This window comes from Lactuca sativa, chromosome 6 (genome assembly GCF_002870075.4).
Source record: "Lactuca sativa cultivar Salinas chromosome 6, Lsat_Salinas_v11, whole genome shotgun sequence".
Taxonomy (NCBI): Eukaryota; Viridiplantae; Streptophyta; class Magnoliopsida; order Asterales; family Asteraceae; genus Lactuca; species Lactuca sativa.
Window position 1 is genome coordinate 163,847,369 of NC_056628.2, and position 26,081 is coordinate 163,873,449.

The 26,081-nt window shown below is 35.9% G+C and overlaps 2 protein-coding genes across 2 annotated transcripts; one reads left to right on the forward strand and one right to left on the reverse strand.

The window, feature by feature from the left end:
• Positions 1-14,148: 14,148 nt before the first annotated feature.
• Positions 14,149-15,895, forward strand: LOC111891615 (transcription factor bHLH104). The gene is made up of 5 exons (XM_023887678.2): positions 14,149-14,394; positions 14,726-14,806; positions 14,940-15,017; positions 15,105-15,267; positions 15,348-15,895. Exons 1-5 carry the CDS (start codon positions 14,300-14,302, stop codon positions 15,579-15,581), a joined length of 651 nt encoding a protein of 216 aa, XP_023743446.1. The 5' UTR covers positions 14,149-14,299; the 3' UTR covers positions 15,582-15,895.
• A 5,027-nt stretch (positions 15,896-20,922) lies between these two features.
• LOC111891622 (putative F-box protein At3g23950) lies at positions 20,923-22,407 on the reverse strand. Its single transcript, XM_023887686.3, has one exon. The coding sequence runs from the start codon at positions 22,286-22,288 to the stop codon at positions 21,044-21,046; it is 1,245 nt and encodes a 414-aa protein (XP_023743454.1). The 5' UTR covers positions 22,289-22,407; the 3' UTR covers positions 20,923-21,043.
• Between the last annotated feature and the right edge of the window lie 3,674 nt (positions 22,408-26,081).

The window sequence follows — 26,081 nt, forward strand, 5'->3', positions numbered from 1 at the left end:
ACTCTAGAAGCTCCAAGACAACAAGATTAACAAGGAATTCAAAGATTTGATTCTAGATCTGTTTCAATATTGTTATTACACCTAAATAGTCATTAGAAGTCTTGGATTCAAAGCATGTTTAATTAGAAAGCCTAGATCCAAGCATTAGGGTTTTGCATGCGCACATAGGAAAGTTCTTATGGCTAAAACCCATCAGTGGTATCAGAGCCTAGCTTGGTTTTCATTAAATTGTTGCTTGTTTGTTTGAAACTTAACTGCAAAATTCGAATTTTGGGTTTCTGAGTCGTAAACTCGACGAGTCCCATGGTGGACTCGACGAGTTAGCCTAACTCGACGAGTCCGGTTTAGAACTCGACGAGTTCAAGCGTCAGGAATGGCCAGATTCGGGATTTCTTCATGATTATCTTATGGAAACTTACCTTAATCATATTAGATCAACCCTAATCCAATTTTTTGATATATATGACTATTATCTTGATCTAATTAAAGATATTTATCAACTAATAAAATATTTAATTTCCTTATATGATAATTAATTAATTATTTTTGATTAATTTGGTAATTATCTTGCAAGAAATATTGAATAAATCAAATATAGATAATTAGGAAATTAATTGTTAATTAAAATTATTTGTTATTTGATCCTCCATGTTTTAAATGTTTAAAACTTGTCCTCAAGTTTTGAAATTTATATTTTGTGATTAAAAGTTTTAATTTAGACAATTTAAATTTCAGACCCTAGATTTTAAAATGTTTAAAATACAACCCTATACTAATATAATATTACAAGATTAATATATATATATATATATATATATATATATATATATATATGTATAACTAAAATGCTAGTCTTACCATTAGTAGGCCTCATTCACGAAGCCGATCTATAAGGTGGGTATAAGGTTGCGGCCTATAAAATGGCGCTTAATGAGTGTACACTCACACCCACCGCTTGCTTGATCAATGGAGGGTCGTTAGCCGAATGGGTAGGATAGGGAAACCTCATCCTCTCATTAAAATTATAATAAGTAATGCAAAGTAACTACACACATTTTAAAATTTCCCAATCTTAGTTACTTTAGGAAAAGTGAATTGATGCAATCCCATGAAATTACACTTTGCACCCTTGCTAAGAAGTTAGTGGAGCGTGTGTGGTTTACCGGCATACTAATTGGTTCTAAGCAAAGGTGGCAAAGGGTGATTCATTGTTTATCATAGTTCGATGGAGCGTGTGTGGTTTACCGGCACATCGAATAGGTGATCGTTACAATGAAGGCACCATGTGAATTTGCATGGTAATTCACACCCGCTTTGTGATCCTCGGTATCCCAGTCACAAACAAGAGGGGCATATCGAGATTTAAACATGCCATTGAATAGTTTCAATGAATCTCATCCGAACCTAGGAGTTCTCAATACATTTAGGACTAATAGTTAGGTTTTATGGTGGAGAATTAGTGAATCGTCATTCACTTACCTTCAATTTATTTACATGATAGATTACAACATCCCTTTTCTAATATGTAAATGTTGTTGTTGGATCCTAGCCCTAATTTTTCTTTATGGGTGATAATTAAGGATTCATATTCTAATCTATCTTTGTCCTTTTTCTAATTGTAGATGTCGAACGCAAACAACGCTGTTGCTAGTTCTTTCACGTTGATGAGCCTTTGCCAAAAGGTCACCTTCGATGGAACGAACTTTAGCAAATGGATAAGATACATTCGCACCATTGCTCGCTATGAGGATAAGGAGTATGTCCTCGATGAGAAGCTCGAGAAAATCAACCCTGAAATCGCTACTCCGGCTGAAATTACCGCTTTTGAAACTCATGAGCGAGATGCAACGAAGGTACATTGCATCATGATAGCCACCATGAACTCCGAATTCCAAAAGTCCTATGAGGACATGTACCCGTACGAGATGCATCAAGACTTATTGGAGAGATACCACCAAAACGCGAGACAAGAGCGTTATGAGATTTTCACTAACATGATTTCCGCTAAGATGGGTCATGGAGAGTCTCTTACTGTGCACCTGCAGAAGATGCAAATGTATGTCGACCGCCTTCGCAAGTTAAATGTTGACTTTGGGGAAGACTTGGCGATCGACATGGTGCTTCACTCTTTGCCTCCGATGTACAATCAATTTAGGATGACCTACCACATGAACAAAGAGGAGGTCACCCTAAGCAAACTCCAAGGTCTTTTGAGGGTCGCTGAGAGCAACTTCAAGGACAAGTCTGTTGCACCAACTCCCAATCCGCCTGCTGCTCCTGTCTTGGCTATTGGACAAGGAAAAGGAAAGAAGAGGAAGGCCTCGTCTAAGAACTATCGCAAGGTTAAAGCCCGAGATGGTGCCTCTTCTAGTGGGACCAAGGTTGATCCCGCTAAGCCCTGCCCTAACCCTAAGGAGGCAGAGTGCCACCACTGCCACAAGATAGGACATTGGAAGAGAAGTTGCCCAGAGTACCTGCAAGCCATCAAGGAAGGAAAGATCAAGACATCTTTCGCAGGTATATATACAATTAAATCTAACGATTCTAATCATGCTATTTCTTGGGTTCTTGATACCGGTTGTGGTTACCACATTTGTTCTAATGTGTAGGGACTAAGAAAAAGTAGGGATGTGGAGCAAGGAAGAATCAATCTAATCATGGGGAACAGAAGATCGTCGCCTGTGACCAAGATTGGAGTGTATTCTTTAGTGCTTAGGAATAATTTATGTTTAGATTTGAACAATTGTTGCTATTTGCCAGAAATGGCTAGAAATATCATTTCATTTCATGGTTTATATAGACAAGGTTTTAGATTTTCTTTTAATAATGAGAATGGTTCTATTTTGGCTTATCTAAATGGTGTCTTCTACTTTGAAGCTATACCATGTAATGGAATTTATGAAACTGTTATGATTGTTGATAACTTAGGAAATGATGTTTTGAACATAGATTCTTCCACTAGTATGGATAAAGCATCCTTGTGGCATTGTCGTCTTGGACATGTCAACAAGAAACGCATAGCCCAACTCCAAAATCAAAGAGTGTTGGAGTCATTCGACCTTAGGGAAAATGACACGTGCGAGTCTTGTTTACTTGGAAAGATGACTGAATCACCCTTCACGAGTACGTGTGAAAGGGGTGAGGGTCTATTGGACCTAATACATACCGATGTATGTGGACCTTTTAGATCAACCACAAAGGATGGGAACCGCTTCTACGTGACTTTTACCGATGATTATAGTAGATATGGATATAGCTATTTAATCAAGCTAAAGTCAGAAACCTTTGAAAAGTTCAAAGAGTTCAAGAATGAAGTGGAGAATCAATTGGGCAGGAAAATCAAGATTCTTCGATCCGATCGAGGAGGAGAGTACCTAAGTCTTGAATTCCACGATTATCTCAAGGAGTGTGGAATAGTTTCACAATTGACGCCTCCTAGGACACCGCAGTTGAATGGTGTGGTAGAAAGGCGTAATCGAACCCTATTGGATATGGTTCGCTCTATGATGAGTCGTGCTTCACTACCAATCTCTTTTTGGGGGTATGCCTTAGAGACTGCTGCCCATATCCTTAACCGAGTCCCTACTAAGAAGGTTGCCAAAACACCTCACGAGATGTGGACAGGGAAAGATCCCTCGTTGGCACATATCAAGGTTTGGGGTTGCGAGGCTTTCGTAAGACGAGATACTCACGACAAGCTCGAACCTCGAAGTGAGCGATGTATTTTCATCAGTTACCCGCAGACATCCTTTGGATATCTCTTCTATAGACCGAAGGACAATGTTGTCTTCATTGCGAGGAAAGGAGTTTTCCAAGAGCGAGAACTCATAAGCCAAGGAGACAGTGGGAGGCAAATCGAACTTGAAGAGATTCAAGAGTCGATAGATGAAGGAACCTCTACCGCTGGCACTCAACTCGAGGAGGAAACTCCAGTTGAACCGATTGACGAATCCTTACCTCTTAGACGTTCCGATAGAGTTAGAGTTCTACCCCAGTTTTATGGTTTTCATATTACTACCGAAGGGGACACGTATATTAGTGATGGTACACTAATAAATCTTGATGAACCTAATAGCTATAAGGAAGCCATGGCAGGCCCGGAGTCTGCGAAATGGAAAGAGGCGATGGATAGCGAGATCCAATCCATGTATGATAACCAAGTTTGGAATTTGGTTGATCATGTGCCCGGGCGTAAGACCGTTGGGTGTAAGTGGATCTTCAAGAAGAAGACCGACGTGGATGGAAAGGTACACACATATAAAGCGCGATTGGTTGCAAAGGGCTTTACTCAAACTCCCGGAGTTGACTATGAAGAGACCTTCTCACCAGTTGCGAAGATAAAATCTATTAGAGTGATGCTAGCTATTGCCGCATTTCATGATTATGAGATTTGGCAAATGGATGTCAAGACCGCTTTCCTTAATGGAAAGTTGGCTAAGGATGTTTACATGGCTCAGCCAGAAGGGTTTGTGGATCCGAAGCATCCAAATAGAGTGTGTAAGCTTGAGAAGTCCATTTATGGACTTAAGCAAGCATCTCGCAGATGGAATCTCTGCTTCGATGAGAAAGTCAAAGAGTTTGGATTCGTACGAAGCGAAGATGAGTCGTGTGTATATGTCAAAGCCAGTGGGAGTATTGTAAGCTTTCTAGTTTTATATGTCGATGACATATTACTCATAGGAAACGACATCCCGACTTTGCAGGAGGTTAAGTCCTGGCTCGGGAAGTGCTTCGCTATGAAGGACCTCAGAGAAGCTTCTTACATTTTGGGAATAAGGATAGTAAGAGAAAGAAGTGAGAGACTAATTGGACTTAGTCAGAACACTTACTTAGAGAAAGTACTAAAACGTTTTAGTATGCAAAACTCGAAGAAGGGAGAATTACCGATACAAAGTAATGCCAAATTGAGTAAGACTCAAAGTCCGAGTACCGAAGCTAAAATAGCATAAATGAGCCGAGTACCATACGCTTCCGCAGTTGGCTCAATCATGTACGCTATGACTTGTACTCGCCCTGATGTAGCCTTCGCTTTGAGCATGGTTAGCAGATATCAAGGGAATCCTAGCATAGCACATTGGATTGCGGTGAAGAATATCCTTAAGTACCTTCGGAGGACGAAGGAATGGTTCTTAGTCCTCGGAGGGAGTGATGACTTGAAGGTGCGGGGGTATAGTGACGCCAGCTTTCAGACCGACAGGGACAACTACCGTTCGCAGTCGGGCTGGGTCTTTACCCTGAATGGAGGAGCAGTGACATGGAAGAGTTCCAAGCAGGAAACCGTAGCTGATTCAACATGCGAATCAGAGTACATTGCAGCGAGCGAAGCGTCGAAAGAGGCAATATGGCTGAAGAACTTCATCGGTGATCTTGGAGTTGTACCTGCCATAAAGGAGCCCATGGAGATTTTATGTGATAACGAAGGAGCGGTTGCCTTGACCAAGGAGCCGAGGGATCATGGTAGATCACGACATATCAACAGAAAATATCACTTTATTAGACATCGTGTAGAAGAAGGACAACTCGTAGTGAAGAGGATATCATCGGAAGATAACCCAGCAGATCCGCTTACGAAGGGACTGAGTAGGGTTAAGCACTTGCAGCATGCTAGGAGTATTGGGTTGAAGGATGATATTAGCGTAGATTAGATAGTATTAGAAACGTGTAATAGATAAATGTAATTAACATTTGATGATTAAATAAAGGAGTTTTATTTATGAGTAATGTTACTATCTTATGTTAATTGTTTAGCTATTGTTTCACTTTGCATGTTTTGACTTCCAGAATAATTGAGTTTATTAGGAATAATTGAATTGTTCAAATAGTCCACAATCGTTCATATGTTGGAAGTAGATATGAATGAAGATTGTCATGAATCAGTGCGTAGATTGTCTAAATGGTATTAGACATAGCAAAGGGTTGCTGCGACGTTCATGAGTGCTTATGAACTAGTTTTGAGCATTGGAACAAACCCGCGCTTGTTGGAATCACCTTATGGAATATGATATAAAAGGGTGATCGCAAGACGATAATATCATATAGTCTTAAAACCTAGATATATGGTTGTTATTTGTTAATTGATTGTACATTGATAATGCGAAAACGCATCAGTAACTTGGTGTTATAAAACGCATTGTTGTGTATAATTGGTTAATGAATAAGTAAATGCATATAAGTCGAAGTTTATCTGTAACTTTTATCTAAGAAGGTAAAAGCGATATCTCGGTCGCTCGATGATTTGATTTGACTTATGTGCCGGGCCCGGTCAGAACTGAATTGATGTGTTCGATTAAGTTCTATGTCAAATAAATCGGAGATCGAGAAACCTAAATGCTTGACTAACCATTCCATAGGATTGTCAGCATGATATCTAACAGAGGACTGTACGATCCCTTATCTAAAGGACAAGATTGATTAGATCAAAGTTTGACAGCGTCTTTGAGAGCTACGATTGCAAATCGAATTTTACTTGTGCATATAGTTACTAGACTTATCCAAGTGGGAGACTGTTGGAATAGTGTCTAAGGCTGCAACTATATTAGGCAAGTATTTGACCCGGTTGTGCATGGTCCTTTTAGGTTGCCTTCACCATAGCAACTTGATAGGATGATTTATTAAGAGAGAATAAATATTATTAATATATTATGGGAATAATATAAAGAATAATAATATTGTTATTTGATTAATATAAGTCATAAATTAATTGGTATTAATTTGGTGACTTAAAGAGATTAATTAAATAAAATGGTATAAATTGTCAATTGTTTGATAGTTAAACTTTAGACTGTAAATACTTTGTGGATAGATGTTGGATGAATTCTAGAAGCTAAAGGATAGCTTAAAATCATCCATTGCTTATCTAAGGAAAGGATATGGATTACTTTAAGAGAAGATTATCCAACTAGGGTTTAAGTTGTAACCCTTAAGGAGTCTACAAGTATAAATAGACCCTATGGCTAAGGGAAATCGGCACTTGATCTAAAGTAGAGAAACCCTGGCCAAATTCCCTCCCCTCTCCTCTCTCTCAAATCATCCTCCTTGCTATTTGGTGTTTGTAAGCCATTAGAGGAGTGACAATTATGACTCTAGAAGCTCCAAGACAACAAGATTAACAAGGAATTCAAAGGTATGATTCTAGATCTGTTTCAATATTGTTATTACACCTAAATAGTCATTAGAAGTCTTGGATTCAAAGCATGTTTAATTAGAAAGCCTAGATCCAAGCATTAGGGTTTTGCATGCGCACATAGGAAAGTTCTTATGGCTAAAACCCATCAATTTATGCTTATGTTTCAGTATTGACGATGACATCCCAAAGTTTTAATATGAATAAAATACATTTCTTCGGAAATGCTTTGATAATATATTTATCATGTTTTTTAAGGAACAAATTCCGCAACATTTTTATTAAAAGAAGTACTCTGATTTTTATAAACCATAAACAAAATCGGTCTTTTCTAGCCGAGAAATTTTGGGGATGTCACAGTTGGTATCAGAGCATTAGTTTAAGCAAACTAGGAATTTGTAGGATTTCTAGACTTAAACTTAGAATGCTAAGTGATGATTGTGAGATGAGTGTCTACCATGTTTTAGACACGAGCACTAGTTTATTTTAGAAAAGATGACTAAAATGCCTTTATGTGCTAAATACTATATGTTTACCATATATGCTATTATTTGTTTGGATCTATGGTCTGTTGCCGACCGGATCTGGAAACCTTACGTGTTTAGGATTCTAAGCGTACAACTACGATATTAGAACTAGCATGTAAACGTTTCAGAGTGATAAGGAGATTTATACGTTTATCGTAAATGAAGCATTCCTATCTTAAATTTTCGCCTAGTACACCGAACGTATACTTGGGTGTACAAAAGGTCATGGTGAAGACTCGTAGAGAATTGAGTAAATGGAGGAAATGAAAAGGCTTATGATAGTGAATGACACCTATCGGAAGATATCGTAAGAGTGGTATCTTGCCTTTAGAATATGTATGATAAAATAACAGTACGTTTAGAGGAGTACGGTACGTCTGAAGTACACTTTTGATTGGCGGGATGATGGAACAATTGGTGTAATTTTTAAAGTTGTCCCATCTTATGGCGTTTCCACCACCAACCGAGCTGAAATAAAATTGATGATTGGAGATACGCAATGAAGAAGTCCTAGTAGAGTCTAGGGAAATTTTTATGATTATTTGGACACATTCGTATGTGTTAAATTGTTTTGTGATTTTAGGAATTGGGGACTGCGAGACAATACTTGGGACGAGTATGAGTAGGTGTGAATAGTAGTAGAGATCTATACTACTGGAAGCGCATGACTCACACTTGGATCAAGGAAAGTCATAAGGTTACCAAGAAGCTAGTAATTGATTTCCTTTTTGTTCATGTATGTCGTTACCATCATTTCGGTAATGACTAATGAGATGATTGTTATTCCGACCCTAGTGGTCATATCAAATTGAGTCTGACTATGATGAGTTTGTTAAGTGGTTCAGAGAACCAAGTTCGATGTAACATCTGACTTAAGTCAGAAGATTGAAATCAATGCGATCAATAGCATCGCGCTCGTTGTTAAAGAATTTAGCAGCTAAAAATGCTACATGATAAAATGTGATTATATCACATTAGAATATGAAGGAAGGTATATTCCATTCTGGAATTTGACTCTAAGAGACTTGAGTCTAATCGTTGCATCATACGATGAGAGGTCATTAGAACATGACTCATCGGTTTGTTACAACAAATGACAGAAAGTACTTATTCTAAGAAGAAGAAATAGTCCTCAAAAAGATTTATTTTGTAACTCGAAGGTTACGATTGAAAGTATAACATAGTACGAAGAGCAGATGCAAGATTGAGCATCGCCTACAGTCAAGAAGTCCGAGAGTTAGATACTCCTTCGAAGAAACATATATATTATGGTTATTACTTAGGATGGAAAGATAATGTATGGAATCATTATACCAGACCTATTTCGTTGATGATTCTGGGACGTAATCATCCTAAGGGGGGGATAATTGAAATGCCTGTAGATTCAGGCTAGTCAATTTAGAGACGATGAGCGTCAAAAATGAATTTTTGATATAGAATTATTTATAATAAATAATCTGAACTAAGTTGTAGTATATGTGACAAGGTTTCCGTACATATAAAGAACGTTGAAATACGAGTTAGAACGAAGAAGTTACGACCCGTCGAAGTTTCACGATAGAACCAACACGACACAACGCGACGTAAATAGTGAATTTATGATAGAGCGATATTTGTCCTTAGCAATCTAAACGAAAGTCGTAGAATACGTTAAAAAGAGAGCTAGCGTGCATAAAAAGAACGCCCAAATCTGACTTCGTATGAGGAAGTTATGATTTTTCGAAGTTTCGGCTTAGCAGTATGCAGCCCGAAATTCGAATAATAGATCGAGTGGTTTTTAGCCGACACAACCTAAATGAGAATCGAAAATCTCGTAAATAGTAGCGTAACTATAAAAAGACAGACGAAAACGGACGTCGGATGAAGAAGTTATGAATTTTTAACGGATTTTTCATGTCCCGGCCCGTTAAAAATATAACATAATACAATATTAAAAATAAAGTTAAAATTAGCCGATGGAGTTTAAATGAAAGTTGTAGAGCATAATCTCACCTACGCGTGGATATAAAGAACGTCAAAAACGGATCTCGTATGCGAAAGATATTGATTTTTGAAGTTCGGAGCACAAACTTCTAGAATTTTACTGCATTCACGACGTGACCTCAATGAACGATGCGTTTCGAGCCTAGAAGACACACGGCAAGCCTAGGAGATGACCAGGATCAAACTCACAACGTGAATATACCTGGTTCACGACGTAAAGTCGAATTTTCAGCCTATAAATAGAAATCGAGCCCTCCGGGTTTATGTTACCAATTCTCATTTCTCTTTCACTTTAAACACTATTTTAGCCTAATTTTAACCCCCCGAAGTCCCGGTATTGTCCCTAACACCCGAAGCAAGTCCCAACGCCCTGAAGATCTCGAGAAAAAAAGAGTTTTTGAGCCGAAACTCTGCCCGCGTGAAGCCCGGTTTTTGAGAAAACATCCCAGTTTCATTGAAGAATATTATTTTTAGAGCCGAAGTACTGTCCAATCGTCGTCTTATCAAGTGAGTGTATAGGCACTTTCATCTTACACATAGATATGAAGTATTTTGTGTAAAATACGTGTTATGTGTATACTTATATTGTTTGTTTATTTGAGATGGATGTTGAATGAATATTTTATACATGTTTTAAATGATTTAAACTGTATATGAATTTTTATATGTACGAATATGTTGGGTAGAACATGGATAGATATATAATGAGGGATGAAATATAATATAGATGAATATTGGCAGTTGCACCATAACCCTTAGGTGTTTTTGATTTACGTGTTCAGCAGTAGTAATCTAAATATCCTGGTAGCTGCGCCTATTGGATAATATTGGTAGTTGTACCTAATAGATACAACATAATCTTGGCAGTTGCGCCTAATAGATAACATTGGTAGTTGCGCCTAGTAGATGATATTGGCAGCTGCGCCTGGTATAGAACAACACAATCCTGGCAGCTGCGTCTAAAGGATAATATTGATAGTTGTGCCTAATAGAGAACGTTTGTAGTTATGGATTTATTACTATATAGATGTAAGTTGGTAGCTATGGATTTAGTATCATATAGATGTATGTTGGTAGCTATGGATTTAGTACTGTATAGATGAATATTGGTAGCTATGAAATTAGTACGTTGGCAGCTATGGACTTACTGCTTGTTGTATAAATCTTGGGCAGCGATGGACTTCGTGCCTATTCCTTTGGTTACCTTGGCAGCTATGGACTTAGTGTCTATTGTATAAATCTCGGGCAGCGATGAACTTCGTGGCTATTCCTTAGGATAATCCTTAGGAATAAAGGATAGACGATTCTTAAGTAGATCCTTAAGAGTAAAGAAGATAATGGGGGTGGGAAATTGGGCTGATTGTTTAATGTTTAAACATAATAAATAAATTTATTGTGGTTGATGATTAAATATAATAATTATATTATTGTGGGTTGAAAACCCTATACCCACTCAGTTTATTTGTATCACAGGTATCGATACGAAACTACTTTACACTGAGAGATTAAAGGAGATGTAGATCACTAGTGTAAATAAATGTAAGGTCTGTTTATGCTTATGTTTCAGTATTGACGATGACATCCCAAAGTTTTAATATGAATAAAATACATTTCTGCGGAAATGCTTTGATGATATATTTATCATGTTTTTCTGGGAACAAATTCCGCAACATTTTTATTAAAAGAAGTACTCTGATTTTTATGAAGCATAAACAAAATCGGTCTTTTCTGGCCGAGAAATTTGGGAATGTCATAGCATCTTTTAAACGTTTCACAAATACCGGTTCCCGCCCTAAAAGTGGTTCCGGTTCCACACACCGGTTCCAGTTTTTAGACCCGGTTTACCCGGACCCGAAGGACCCAAACCCGGATTACCCAGAACCCGGATAAAGCCAGTTTTTAAACCCAGAACCGGAACCGGTTCTATATATTCCGGTTCTAACGGTTCCGGTTCCGGTTCGATTCCGGTTCTGGTCCAGTTTTCCGGTTCTAAATCTCATCCCTAATTCTATCCCATTTACCAATTTTGCCCCTGATCCAAATTTTGTCCCATTACCAAATTCATCACAACAACAACAATCTAATCTTAGAAGAACATCAAGAGTACCTAAACCTCCTGCATATTTACAAGGTTATCATTGTGCAAATTTATCCTCATGTATGCATACTATGACTTCAATGCCCTCCAATAATCATGTTTGTTTTTCAACCTTGTATGATCAAAGTAAGCAGTTAATGAGGAATCTTGATCAATTACATGAACCTTCATCTTATGAAGAGGTTGTCAATATTCCAGAATGGAAAGAAGCCATGGATAAAGAATTTGAGGCTTTAATTGCAAATAATACTTGGATCATCACAGATTTACCAAAAGGAAAGAAACCCATTAGTTGTAAGTGGGTTTATAAGGTCAAATATAGAGCAGATGGGCAAGTGGAACGATGCAAAGGGAGATTAGTTGTAAAGGGTTATACCCAAAAGGCTGGAATTGACTACACGGAAACATAGTCCCCTGTTGTTAAAATGACAACAATTCGTGCTCTTATTGCCACTGCTGTCAAAAATGGTTGGAACATACATCAATTGAATGTTAACAACGCCTTCCTGCACGGGGATTTGGAAGAAGAAATTTACATGAAACCTCCACCTGGTCTTATTTTACAGAACAAAAATCAAGTTTGTAAGTTGCAAAAGTCGTTATATGGTCTCAAGCAAGCCTCACGTCAATGGTACTCTAAACTGTCATCAGCTTTGAAAGATAAAGGGTATCAACACTCCAAAGACGATTATTCTTTGTTTCACAAAACAATGGGATCTTATGTCACGTTTATAGTTGTATATGTTGACGACATCATGGTTACAAGAAATAATGAAGAAAAAATAAGTCGTTTAAAAGCTTTCCTTGATTCTCAATTCAAGATCAAAGACTTGGGACATCTTAATTCTTTTTAGGAATTAAGGTTCTTTATTCTTCTTCAGGAGTAATTTTGACACGGAGAAAATTTGCTAGTGATGTTTTGAAGGAATTCAAATGTTCTAGGAAATCTATTTGTCCTCTTCCATCAAATCTCAAACTCTAAATAAATGAGGGGGAACCTTTACCCATTCCTAAAGTTTATCGTCGTCTTGTGGTAAACTCAATTTCCTCAGTCATACACGACCTAATTTAGCCTTTACTGTGCAACATCTTAGCCAGTTCATGTCGAATCCCAGATTACCACATTTTGAGGCTGCAATGCATACTCTCAAATACATCAATAATGATCTTAATCAAGGTCTATTTTTTAATAAGGACTATTTCAATCTACAAGCTTTATGTGATTCTGATTGGGCTGCTTGTCCCCAATCAAGGAGTATTAGTGGGTTTTTTTTATTTTACTTGGTGGAAGCCCGATCTCTTGGAAGTCTAAGAAGCAAATTACAGTGTCATTGTCCTCTGCTGAAGCAGAGTACCGGAGTATGAGGAGGGTTACTGCTGAGTTGGCATGGATATCAAGAATTCTACATGAAATGAATGTTCCCAATGTCACTCCAATTCCTGTCAAATATGATAACCAAGCGACTATTTGCATTGCTAAAAATCTTGTCTTTCATGAGCGAACCAAACACATGGAGTTAGATTGTCATTTTGTGAGGGAGAAGCTTCAAGATGGATTAATTTTTTTACAAAATGTGTCAACTCAAATGCAATTAGTTGATCTGTTTACTAAAAATTTGTCAAGTAAATATCATTACAGACTTTTAAGCAAGTTGGGAGTTTCTCACCCTCCAACTTGAGGGGGGATGTTGTTAATCATGGAAGCTACACACGGACTGCCACAATCAGTTAGTTAGTTTTTCTGTTTTGAGAGTTGTTCATGTATATACATTTGATAGCTGTAATATTTTCTTTCAATGAATTCAGTTTAAACAATTCATCATTCTTCTCTCTGTAATTCTCTTCAAAATTCAGAAATCAACAAAGAACCATAAAAAAGTCATTCCATAAACTCATTTCGGATGAAAAAAAATTTCTTTGAATTGTTCCTAGATATTTGTGTGATGATGTGAAGGCTAAACCGTATCTTTTATAAAGAAGATTGCCAATTCCACACATTTCACATTGGGGTTTACATTAGGGCCCTATCTAGGAATGGAAAATACGAATGGGGAGACTAAAAAGGTGGAAAATGACAATGTATTTCACAACGTCCACACATTTGCATACTGCAGTAAATCTCCAATGAAATATGTGGTTGTTTTAAGGAACAAATAAGATTTTAATCTTTTTTTAGCAGATTAATAAAAAAAATGGTTAGATTTGTTTATGTTCTTTTCCTTTTTTTTTTTTTTCTATTTTAGGAATTCTATGTGTAAGCCGATTTAGACCACTAGAATATCTTTATGCGGCGAAAGATAACAATGTTTCACGTGGCAAACCATAATTGGGTACTGACCAATCCTTTTGTACACTTTGACGCCATTATTGATAACAGTAACAGCGTCAATCAATTATTTTCTATCGTTAAAAACTTATAATAATAACAATAATAATAATAATTTTGTTGATTAATTTATGCAAAGCAATCAGATCAGATCTTTGTTGTCGGATCGAAGACTGAAACAGAAACATTGAATCTAGGGTTTCGGTTTAAGAATCAGTGGTTTCTCTCGAAATCAAAATTAAATGGATTCTTTCGAGAGTACTAATTGGGATCTAATCGATTACAGCAGTCTCATCAACGATGTCGCATCCACCGATCTTTATTGGGGTGACCAGAGGTAACTAACTGTTTTTTTCCCCTCTCTCTACAGATTTTGATTTTAATAGTTTCTGGTTCTATCTATTGTGAAAAATCAAATAGGATTTAAAGATTTGGTAAATGAATTCGGATTTTAGGGTAGAAATGTTGCTGATTTCATAGGTGTTAGATTTTCACGAACTAATTCACGAAGAGTAAGATGTTTGTTGTTATATGGCTAAGTTTTGCTGTTCTTAGCTGGAATTAGGGCAAAACATATGTTTATGATAACAATTAAGTTGAGTTGTGAATCTTTTTCATGGATTCGAAATAAAATTTGTTTGATTTAAAAATTTGGCTTGTGAATGCAGCGCTGCAATCCCTGTTGATGCTCCACTTGCTAGCCTTGCACCATTAGATGAGTGTGCTGAAAAAGAATGCACAAGAAAGAGGTTTTACTCTTTTCATTTCAACATAGTTTCATAAAAGATCAATATATCAATGTGATTACAAAAATATGTTAGAAAGAGTGAGATTTCAGACAAATTTGACAATGAAACTTCATAATATTCAATTACATAACAGGGGAAGAAGTAATTCTTGCAGCAGGGCAGAGAATAAAGCATGCCGTGAGAGGCAAAGGAGGGAGAAACTGAATGACAGGTTTTTTCTTTATGAATCATATCATTTAGAAATAATAAAATTCTTCATTTTTGTTGTTTGATTAAATATAATTATTTATCTTTTCAGGTTTTTAGAATTGAGCTCTACTTTAGAACCTGGGAGACCTGTCACCAATGATAAGTTAGCAATACTTGGAGATGCAATTCGAGTTCTGAATCAACTAAAATCTGAATCTCAAGAATGCAAAGAGATGAATGAGAAATTATTGGAAGAGATTAAAACACTGAAGGTTAGTTCATTTTTTTTTAATAAATTTCTCTGAGAGATCTCTAAATGTTGCTTTTGTCATGACATTCTAAAACCAAATAGGCAGAAAAGAATGAACTTCGTGAAGAGAAGCTTGTTTTAAAGGCGGAAAAAGCAAAAATGGAGCAACAGGTCAAAGCGTTGACCAATCATACACCTCATGGATTCATGACACCTCATCCAGCAAGCAAGATGCCTGTTTTTCCAGGCTATGGTTACATTCCAATGTGGCAGTATTTACCACAATCTGCACAAGATACATCTCATGATCATGAGCTCAGGCCACCTGCTGCTTAATTGGTAACAACTGATTGGACTGAACTGGATTGGACTGGATAAAGGTATTTCAGATTATGAGGATGAGAAGGGCATTTACGTCTTTTGCACAAGTGAAAGATTGAGAGTGAAACCGTGTCTCGTCTTCTTAAAAGAATTGCAAATTTTGGGTTGAAAAATTGTTGTCTTATTGTACTTTGTAAATACTAGTGCTTTATTGTAGTTTGCATTTTCTTTTTATTGATTTTCTAGAGACAAGTAGGGTTTAATGTAGGAGGAATTTATTTATATTGGATAGAAATAAATAAATAAATAACCTTCATTGTTTTTTTATACTTGTAGCTCTTGAAATGATTAACTCTCTTCATGAATTGTTGTCCATGTATGCTTTCTAAGGTATCATTGCAAGAAAGGAATGCTACTTAAATTTCATCTTGGAAAATGTTATTAGGTGCCAAAATAGTCTTAAGCTAATGATAAGATCATTGCATTGAACAAACCATAATGCAATTATCATATCGTTAGTTTAAGACAAATCATATAGTTTCTTGTTTAGAAGAAGGAAGAACAAGGAAGGAAAAAGAAAATCCTAGAGATTCAAACATGGGGGATCCGAATGTCCCTAATGGGGAAGGAGGAATCATAGGCTCTTTAGGATCCGAATGTCCCTAATGGGGGAAGGAGGAAACAAAGGAAATATGAACTTGAAATCAAACAGCGAAAACGTATAGAGATACATTTGCAGATATATAAGTTTATTGTTTAATATTTGTATACCTAAAATATGAAAAAAAATACTATGTCATGGTTACAAAAAATATTGAAAATATTGTATTATCTTTATAAAATTTATATTTTATAATGAGATGTCATTAAATATTTAATAAAATAATTAATTAGTAAAGAAATAAAAATATCTAAAACTAACTTATAATTAATGGGTTAAAATGAAATATGCTTAAAGTAAAGAGGGTTATTATGTACAAGTTAGTAAAATATATTGACCACTCTATTTTATATTGAATGCTAAAAAAAAGTAAATAAAATATCTAGTCCAATGTTATTAAGTGATATATATATATATATATATATATATAATAGTAAGCTATAAAAAAACCTACTATTAGAGATGCTTTTAGGGTATCTCGAGCCCTACACCAACACTCATTTTTTACACCATTTTAATGTGAAGTCATCTCTAACACCACTCTATTTCACATGTTATTTTGGTGTAAAGGAATAATATAACACCAAATTTGGTGTTATAGGATTTATTTGCACTAAAATGGTGCAAAACTTTCATGTGTCACTCTTATTTTATCTTCTTTGATGTTTATTCAACTTTAATTATATTACTTGATATTAATTAATTATAACTAGTAAGTTACTATCCCCGCTTCGCAGGGAACCAAACTTGCATAACTACGAAAGTGTATGTAACATCTAAATGTTGGTACTTGATCTATCAATGTTTTGAAATAAATAAAGAATGGTAAACCTCATTTTATAGTTGGTCACGGCTTGAGAAAGAGTGTCTCACGACTTGACATTTGGCTGAATTGTGTATCCATCCTTGAGGCTCATAACATGACACATAGGTGCTCACGTTGTGAGAGCATGCTAACCCTAATCATGTGTTGTGCGCCCTATTTAAAGGAAATGTGAGGTTAGGACTTGCAAACCCTTAGCCTCCGTCACTTCCTTCCTGCCAAAATCGATTTTAGCATTTATTGGTGATCTTGGAGAGCTTTTTGGTTGTTTTGGCTCTTAGAAAAAGAAGAAGACACCTTAGGGGCATCACTTGTGACAAGCAAGTTCCTTCCTCAACATCTTTTTGTATTTTTGGACTGTAGTAAGTCCTAAATCTCTTGCCTTTATCTTTATTGCATGTTAGATCTAAGATTTGGTCTTTTCTCTTCATGGTGGAGTGGATAGCATGCATGAGATCCATAAAGTTAGAAACTTTATAGATCATTGAGGCCTTTTCTATAGTGTAAGTTTCAGATCTGAGGTCTGGTGTTGGTTTTAGACTCCAAGCATGAGTCTTGGCCTCGTTTTCTCCTTATTGACCTAGTTAGTGTTTAAGTCATGCGTGAATAAAAAGCTTTGATTTTTATGGTCCTTAGGGTTGGGGAAGACCATTTGGAAAATCTCAAGTAATAGCTTAAGGGATTAAGAGCTTAATGCTCAAAGCTGTTCAGAACGAATCTCACGACGTGAGAAATGGCATGTCACATCGTAAGAAGAGAGCGTTCGGGATTATTTTGTCCTGGTTCGGTCATGACATGACCTATGGATGGTCACAACATGACCATTGGCTGAAGTTGACCATGGTTGACTTTTGGGTCAAACTAAGGTTTTAACGATATAAGGTGATAGGGTATGACTTTACTTTTGTTAGGTGTCTTGTTGATCTTATCCATCTCGTGTGTGAAAGTTGTGTTTCCAGCTGCTATTCAGGATGTGAGTCTTCTTACTACTAGTTGGGTCTTTATTGTTGTTTGTTGTTATATTTGAATTGAAGTGCTGATAACTTTGGGATTGCTGAGAACCCCCAGGGTTGCTGATAAACTTGAAGCGTGTTGTTAATCCACAAGGTGTGTTGTTAACCCACTGAGATTGCTGATAATCCTGATAACTCATAGTTGTTTATTATGCTATGTTGTATGGATATTTTAGGGGAGGGGGAGGGAGGGAGGGACTCACTAAGATTTATGTTTACGGTTGTGGATTAAATGTGTTTCAGTACCTCAGATGATCGCGGAAAGATGAAGGCATGACTGTACACTCTGTCTTGTAGATTTTTTTATGATCTCCATGTTTTATACTCTGATTTGGGATAACTATATTGATACACTTGAGATTTCTTTATTTGGTTTTATGATACTTGAGATATTTTCTAAAGTTAAAATGAGAAATTGTTGTGAAATTTGGGTTGTTAAATTGTAGAGAGAAAACTTACAAGTATACAAAAGTTATGTAGCTAAGTGTGAAACCAAATACTTTATTAGGTAGGGATAATTTTTGCATTGTTTTTAAACATAATATGTAAAATTTATAAACATATGGCATGCTTCTACAATATATATATATATATATATATATATATATATATATATATATATATATATATATATATATATATATATATATACATGAAAGTCTTAAACATATGAACCATTTCTGTAAAAACACGGACCTTTTCTATTAAGTATAGGTATTGATTTTTTTAATTTATTTTGTACATAGGGACTAAAACTGCCAAAATCCTAAACTATTATGGGCAAAACATGAAACCAAAAAGTGTAGGAACGAAATAAACAATATATTATAGTGGAGGGGGGAGGAGGTAATCTGCAAATATTCTATTAGATAGAGACTATTTTTCTAATTTTTTTAAAAAGTAATCTACAAATTATATATATATATATATATATATATATATATATATATATATATATATATATATATATATATATATATATATATATATATATATATATATATATGGATCATTTATGCAATAAATAAATAAATAAAAACTATACATGGATATTTTCTACAAATAATAAGAATAGTTTTTATTATTTATTTTCTACACTTAGACCAAATGAAAATCTTACCTATATGGACTGCTTTAATAAAAATAAAATAAAACGCATAAGACCTTTTTACTAAATTACAGAACCAATTTTGTAATTTATTTTGTACATTTTGAACAAAATTGCCAAAATACCGACCAAAACCTCTAAGGCAAAAAGTATATTATTCATTTCCACATTCTAATTTGATATATATAATACTTATAAAAGATAATATAATTTTATGCTATATATTAAATTGTTAATCAGTTATAAATATAAACCTTAGTTCTAAATTTATGTATCTTTTTTAATTAAAAAATATTATTTTAATAAAATAACATCTAATTCGAATGGATAATATATAAATATTTAATAAAATAACATCTAATTCGAATGGATAATATATAAATATTATTTTAATAAAACCTCTAAGGCAAAAAGTATATTATTCATTTCCCAATTTAATATAACATCTAATAACATCTAATTCGAATTAAACCAAAACTATATATAAAGGAAAAACTTTGGGCACAGTCGCTTTATAATATGAAAAGGACTTAGCCGTCTATATCAAGATTTCATTTTCATTTCTTTCCCACTCTATTGTCCCACTCGGTCATTCCCCCTCCTTGTAACCTCACCTTTCACCTTTTTAACTCATACTCTTTCTATTTTTAACTTCACCCTTTCACTTCCCAATTCCTACTTTTTCGATTTCACTGTCTTTTCTGCATCTCTAACTCCTAATCTGTCAACAAGTTTAGTGTTTCAACACGGACATGACCCATTTACAAGGTCTAACCCCTAAACTCACTAACCCGACACGAAAATAACGGGTTGACAGGACACACTATGATAATTAAAAATGTTAGATTTAAGTGAAACTCCTCGACTCTTTTAATATTTCAACCTGACACATTTGTCTTTGGTCTAGTTTTATGAATCTTAAAAACAATCACATAAAGTATTTGAGTCTCGAAAATAATCAAACAATATCTATCGGAATCCATACCATTAAGTGACCTCCAATGGATTTAGCAACCCTCTATGACCACAAATCTGAAAATCTATGCAACTCACAATGATTTCACCAAAAATACCAAGACCAAAGTTCTATCTTCAAAATTTCCCTTTATAGCCTCAAAATCCTAAAAATGGCCATCTCATAGGTATTTATACCTCTCATCAAAATAATCTATTTATTTAAAGAATAATTAAATATAATCTCTTTTAGAATTGACACTTAAGTCCCCAATAATGGTAATTCTCTCATGAACACCAATAATTCTGATTTATCTAAATATTTCCCCCATGAAAGAAGTATATGTAAGTCTAAGAGCAAAACTTTTATCTTGATGGAGACCTCAAAGTATCTAGGTTCCATGATCTTTAAGGAAGAGAGTGTAGTTGGTTAAAGTGGAGGACACCCTCACGAGTCGGGGGATTACAGCTTTATGCTCACTTTTATTTACTATATTTCAATGTTTCTAGTGCACATGTTGGAGGTCTTCTACAGTGATAGTAAAAAGTAAATAGGGTGATAGTAAATGAAAGTGAGCATAAATCTACCTCCCCTACCCCATTTTAATGGGATCACCATGTATGTTGCTGTTTTATCTCAATTATGGTCAATGTACTAAACATAGCAATGTACTTTAAAAACTCAACATACCTCAATGTTTCCCTTGTGAAATTTCCGTCACATCTCAATAGCTCCATCAACTAACGTTACCCCCGAAACCTCGGTAATAATTTATAATAAATGGCATTTTCTCATAATAAGGAAAAAAAACGTCTTTTATTTGCAAATGTTAAAATCAAACAATGTGTCACTATAATAAAACTTGCAATTGGAATGTTCAAATAGAACCATGCATTTCATATAACTTTTTAAATCTACTAGCTTTCACCATGCTGCTGAATTATAGGAACTGTGGTAGGCCAACAAGGAAGCACAAACGGGAAGACAACAGGAATCATCAAATATTTAACCTTTGCATCTTGAGGAAAACATGGTAACTTCAGTAGCTTAGTCCTCATGTTGTATTCCAAAATTCTAAGCGAGCAGAGACACCAAAAGAAAACAATATCCTGATCAAGTGGATGGGGAGGAAGCAGACTTATGAGATCATTGTAAGCTGTTTGAACTGTGGATTTCATCCCTAAGATGTTAACCTTATGCAACAAAAACCACTCCCCACCATCATTGCTGCAATCTTTAAGTTGCCATACTCGATATGTCTTACTACTCTTAGAATAGTCAGCATATCTAAGTCGACCACCAGACTCTCCTAAGCAATAATCGGAGCTAGATTCTGTTATCCCTGGTGGATACTTGATACTTCCACATATTCCTCTATAAGGATCATAAGTGAAAATTTCAGTCTTTGAAAGATTATCCCAATGAAGCAATCCTCCACAAACTACAGCACTACAGGGATACCCGAAATTACATCTATAGAAGAATTCATTAACCGAAGTTGAACTCAACATGTAGTTCTCGTTAGTCCACTTCCCTGACTCCGAACAGAATATTTCCAGACTCAATGTATCTCTTAGCGCCACTTGAATACGAACCACTTTAAAACTTGTTGTCATTCTTTGTTCTTGATTATCATTACATGAATACTGTGGATTGCATGTAAACCCAATGTAACTGGATTTAACATCAGTAGGAGGTGGTGGTAGAGTGATCCATTGCTTCGTTAACGGATTACAAACAAAGTAAACAACCGGAGGACATAGATCAGCACAACACAAAACTAATCCGTTGTTTGAAGCTAGGTACTGTATAGTTTCTTGAAGGAAAGATAAAGAAAACCCTGGAGATTCAAAAATGGGGGATTCAAACGCCATACACATCCCTACCGAGGATGGACGGATCTTACGCTTTCCATCCAAATCATAATAAAGAGCAAACGACTCGTTGATTTGATGATGATTCAAATAACAGCGAACGAAATTTGAACTTGAAATCAAAGAACGAAAACGTACTGAGATGCATTTGCAGATATTGGCTGGCTTTAGAGGGAGACGTATTAGGGTTTCGATTAAGAGCTCGTCAGTGAGCTTATCAAACACTGATGATGAAATTGTTTCCACATTATGTGAAGAACCGTCGATTGTCTCATACGAGGGTATCATACTACCACCACAGGAACCGCCCTGTACGTCGGAACTCGGAAAATCAATAATTTGTGTTACCGACTTATCAAAGGGAAAATATCCCCACAATTTGTGTTACCGACTTATCAAAGGAAAATGTGCACGAACTTTAACTTTCACATATTTATATTTTGGTTTAAAACGTCCATATTGTTATTTTTTTGCTTTATAAGGGCATGAATTCTCTTTTTACCGGCTTTTAAGGCTATTTTTTAGAAAGTGAAGGGGTCACCCGGTCACCCATTTCACAATCAGCCAGTTATCTTGTACACATCATTAAAAAAAAAAGCCAACTCATTTGCCAGATCAGATGTCACCTAATGTATACGAACAGGAGAGCACGAAATTGAGGGAGAACAACCATGTGGAATCCATAGCCATTATCATCACTTCCCCTCAAAATAGCATTCATCATTTCTTTCTTTCTTTCTCATTGCTTCTTCTTCGTCTTACTCTCCCCCAACCCCAACCCACGTCATCATTCCATCTCAATTCTGAAAGTCAACTCCAAGAAACAACGACCACTGTCACCGCTGGAGACATACTCGCACTCCTTGGCACACCTCAGCAGGCTGCATCCGTCGACCCCCAATTGAGAATCTGAGATAAGTCAAGTATCCAACAAAGAACCCATTCGTCCAAATCGATCAAACACAACGCCAATTCCGAGCCGAACGTTCGCAGGTAACATAATTTTGACTTTCCCATTGACCCGTAAGAACATCTGTTCAATTTCTGATGGCAAATGAAAGTTGCGCTTCTGATATCTGTACTTCAAATCTGATTACACCGTTCACAAATCAATAATTCCAATTTTGACCTTTTTAGTTTGACTCACAAGAACACCCTTACAAACACGATTTCATTCCATTGAGTTCCTGTCACGATTTCATTCGCTCGTATGACACAACTTGTGAGTTAAATTAACCATTCGGAACCCAGCACATCATAAACACTAAATCCCACTTCTTCAAATCGATTTTAAGATCAAACAACTCATCAGTCGACTTCATTACCACAATTATCTGTATTTTCAAAACTTTAAACATCGAATCGTCATATCATCATTAATTTCATCGAATGACATAAACAAGAAACTAAATTCATGTTGAAACGAGAATGAGTAGATAGACTTTTTTAAACAAAGAATCAATTGATAAAATCAAAATTAATGTCGATAATGCCATTACTCACAAAGATCGATTCCAGAACAGATGAGCAAAAGATTTAACAATCATGGATAAGAATCGTCAATTATTGTTCGTTGGCTCCGGCTTCTGCCCCGACCCTGGATGCCCTTTCCACCATTTCGATGGCGAGAGCCAGGTCAAGGACTTCATCCATACGCTTCTGCATCATCCAAAAATCTCTAATTTGATTTCATGTTAAGATACAATGAGATGGCTGACAACCTGATATTTTGGTGAATCTCACAAATTTGGCAACAAAAATGGGTGATGAATTGGGTGAACATTGTACCCTTAGGGCCCAAGCAAGGCAATTCGTTAGTGAGTCGTTGATGTGTCATCTGAGTTGGGTGAATTGACTCTGTAACTGAGCTAGGTGATGACTAGGCTTAGAAACCGGTTCAATTGGGGGAAAATCCCTAATTAGCCGGTAAAAAGAGAATTCATACCCTTATAAAGCCAAAAAATAACAATAGGGACCTTTTAAACCAAAATGTGAAAGTTTGTGGGGCTACGTGACATTTTCCCCAGATTAAACTAGAGAATAGGTTACTATGGAAACACGTGTACAAGTAGTAGACTACGACGATAATGTTTCATGGGAAAAAGTATCTAAGGTACTAAGCACTCTTTTGAAAACCGGATCGGACCGGCCGGTTCGACCAGTTCAACCGGTGCAGGTTCCGGTTCTTTAGCCTCTAAAAACCGGTGGTGCATCAAACCGTAAAAAACCGGCGGTTTTTTGTGAACCGCGGTCGGACAAGGCTGGTTGAACCGGCTTTGGAACCGATTTTTACCCTTTTTTTTCTTTGAACTAATATCAGACAAATGCATTCCCTGATTCCCAATTCCCAAATCGCAAAGACGCAGACGCACAATCGCACACCCAAAGCCCAAACTCCAAACTCGAAACGATAAACCTAATGTTAGATGTCGATTGATTCCAATCATTCCATTCCCTTTTGTTTCTAGTTCTACAATCATAGTGTGCATGTATCCAGTCTCCATCGTCACCTTCGTCCGATCGCAACTCTCCATCCTCTCCATCAACTCCGATTTTTGCTACTGTGCTACACCACTGACGAGGCAACGAGCAATCCATTCCGATGAGTAGAGAAATTACTAATTAGAAGCTTGAATTTCTTGGTTAGTTGATTTCATTCTTTTTTTTTTCTAGGATATTATTCACTATTTCTTACTTTCTTACCCTTTATGCAACTTAACATCTTAATGTCGAAATTCTACACCAAAACACATATATTACGTTGATTTTGGTTGTTAACTTCATATAATTTATGTTGGGAACTAAATTAGTGACATTCATGATCTTTTGAAATATCAGATATGTCAAAGCAATTGGAAGTTGAAAGAATTAAAATTTGTGTTTGTATATGTAGATCAGATTTTTCATTGTCTATTTCTTAATGTTAGATTGTTAGTATTACATTGCCATTTCTTTGTTTCTTAAAGTTAATTGTTAGTATCACTCTAGCATTCAATTTAGGATTTTTTAGATTGTGCATTTATCAGATTTAAGATTAGATTGTGCACTTATCAAATTTTAGATTAGATTTTTTATTAGATTGTGCTCAACTATAACATTGGTTGTTTGTATTTGTGTTTTAGATTATGAGTACTCTTGGTTCAAGTTCCAATCCAAGTTCTAATCCATCTGAAGCACAATCGAATACTGTACCATCTGGTTCACAAGCTTCTACTCAACTAAATCTTCGATAAAAAAAGGATCCAGCTTGGAGGCATATTACTGAATTACGAGATGGAGCGGGAAAAAAGTCATATTTTTGTACCTTTTGTAAAAAAACATACAATGGTGGAGGTATCAATAGAATGAAATAACACCTTCCTGGAGTGCCACGTAGTATTGCAGCATGTCCGAGTTGTCCCGGAGATATAAAATACCAAAAAAGCAAAAGAGAAACATGCCGGTGTGCTCGGTGATACTTCGGGGATGAATGTACATAACTTGTATGATGTTGATGATGATGATGATGAGGTTCAAGTACTCACCCAACAAACAACTCAAAAAAAAGATGGAAAAAGAAAAGCTCCTACCTCCCAAACACAAACTGTGCCACCTTTTTCCAAACGGGGTATACATGATGTTGGTGAATATCTGAGTCCAATGTGGCGAGTTATGCGTGTTTGGTCCAGATCACAGTTACTTGGAGTGCTGTCCAAGTTCTAGAGTCCTTGAGTCATAAGGAAACGTATATTAGGAAAGTGTAGATGTTCCTATAACAGAATCCTAGTTATATTCTATTGTGTTTTGTGTAGTATATAATGAGATAGGATCCTGTAATAAAATTGGAGTTTTTGAGATAGTTTTCTTCAATAATAAAGTTTGCGAGTTTATGCAATTACCTCTTTAATTGGTATCAGAACAAGTGAAACCTGAGATAGTTTCTGTGAAGGAGAAGGAGAACTCGTGAAGGCGAACCAAGACGGAAATCGCTACCTGTTCAGAATTCTCGTATAGAATCCAAGCAGGAAGTTAAATCACGACATCAATTGAAATTCTCATGCATTAAAGATTTCCTATTCGATTATTTTGACCTGTTCACAAC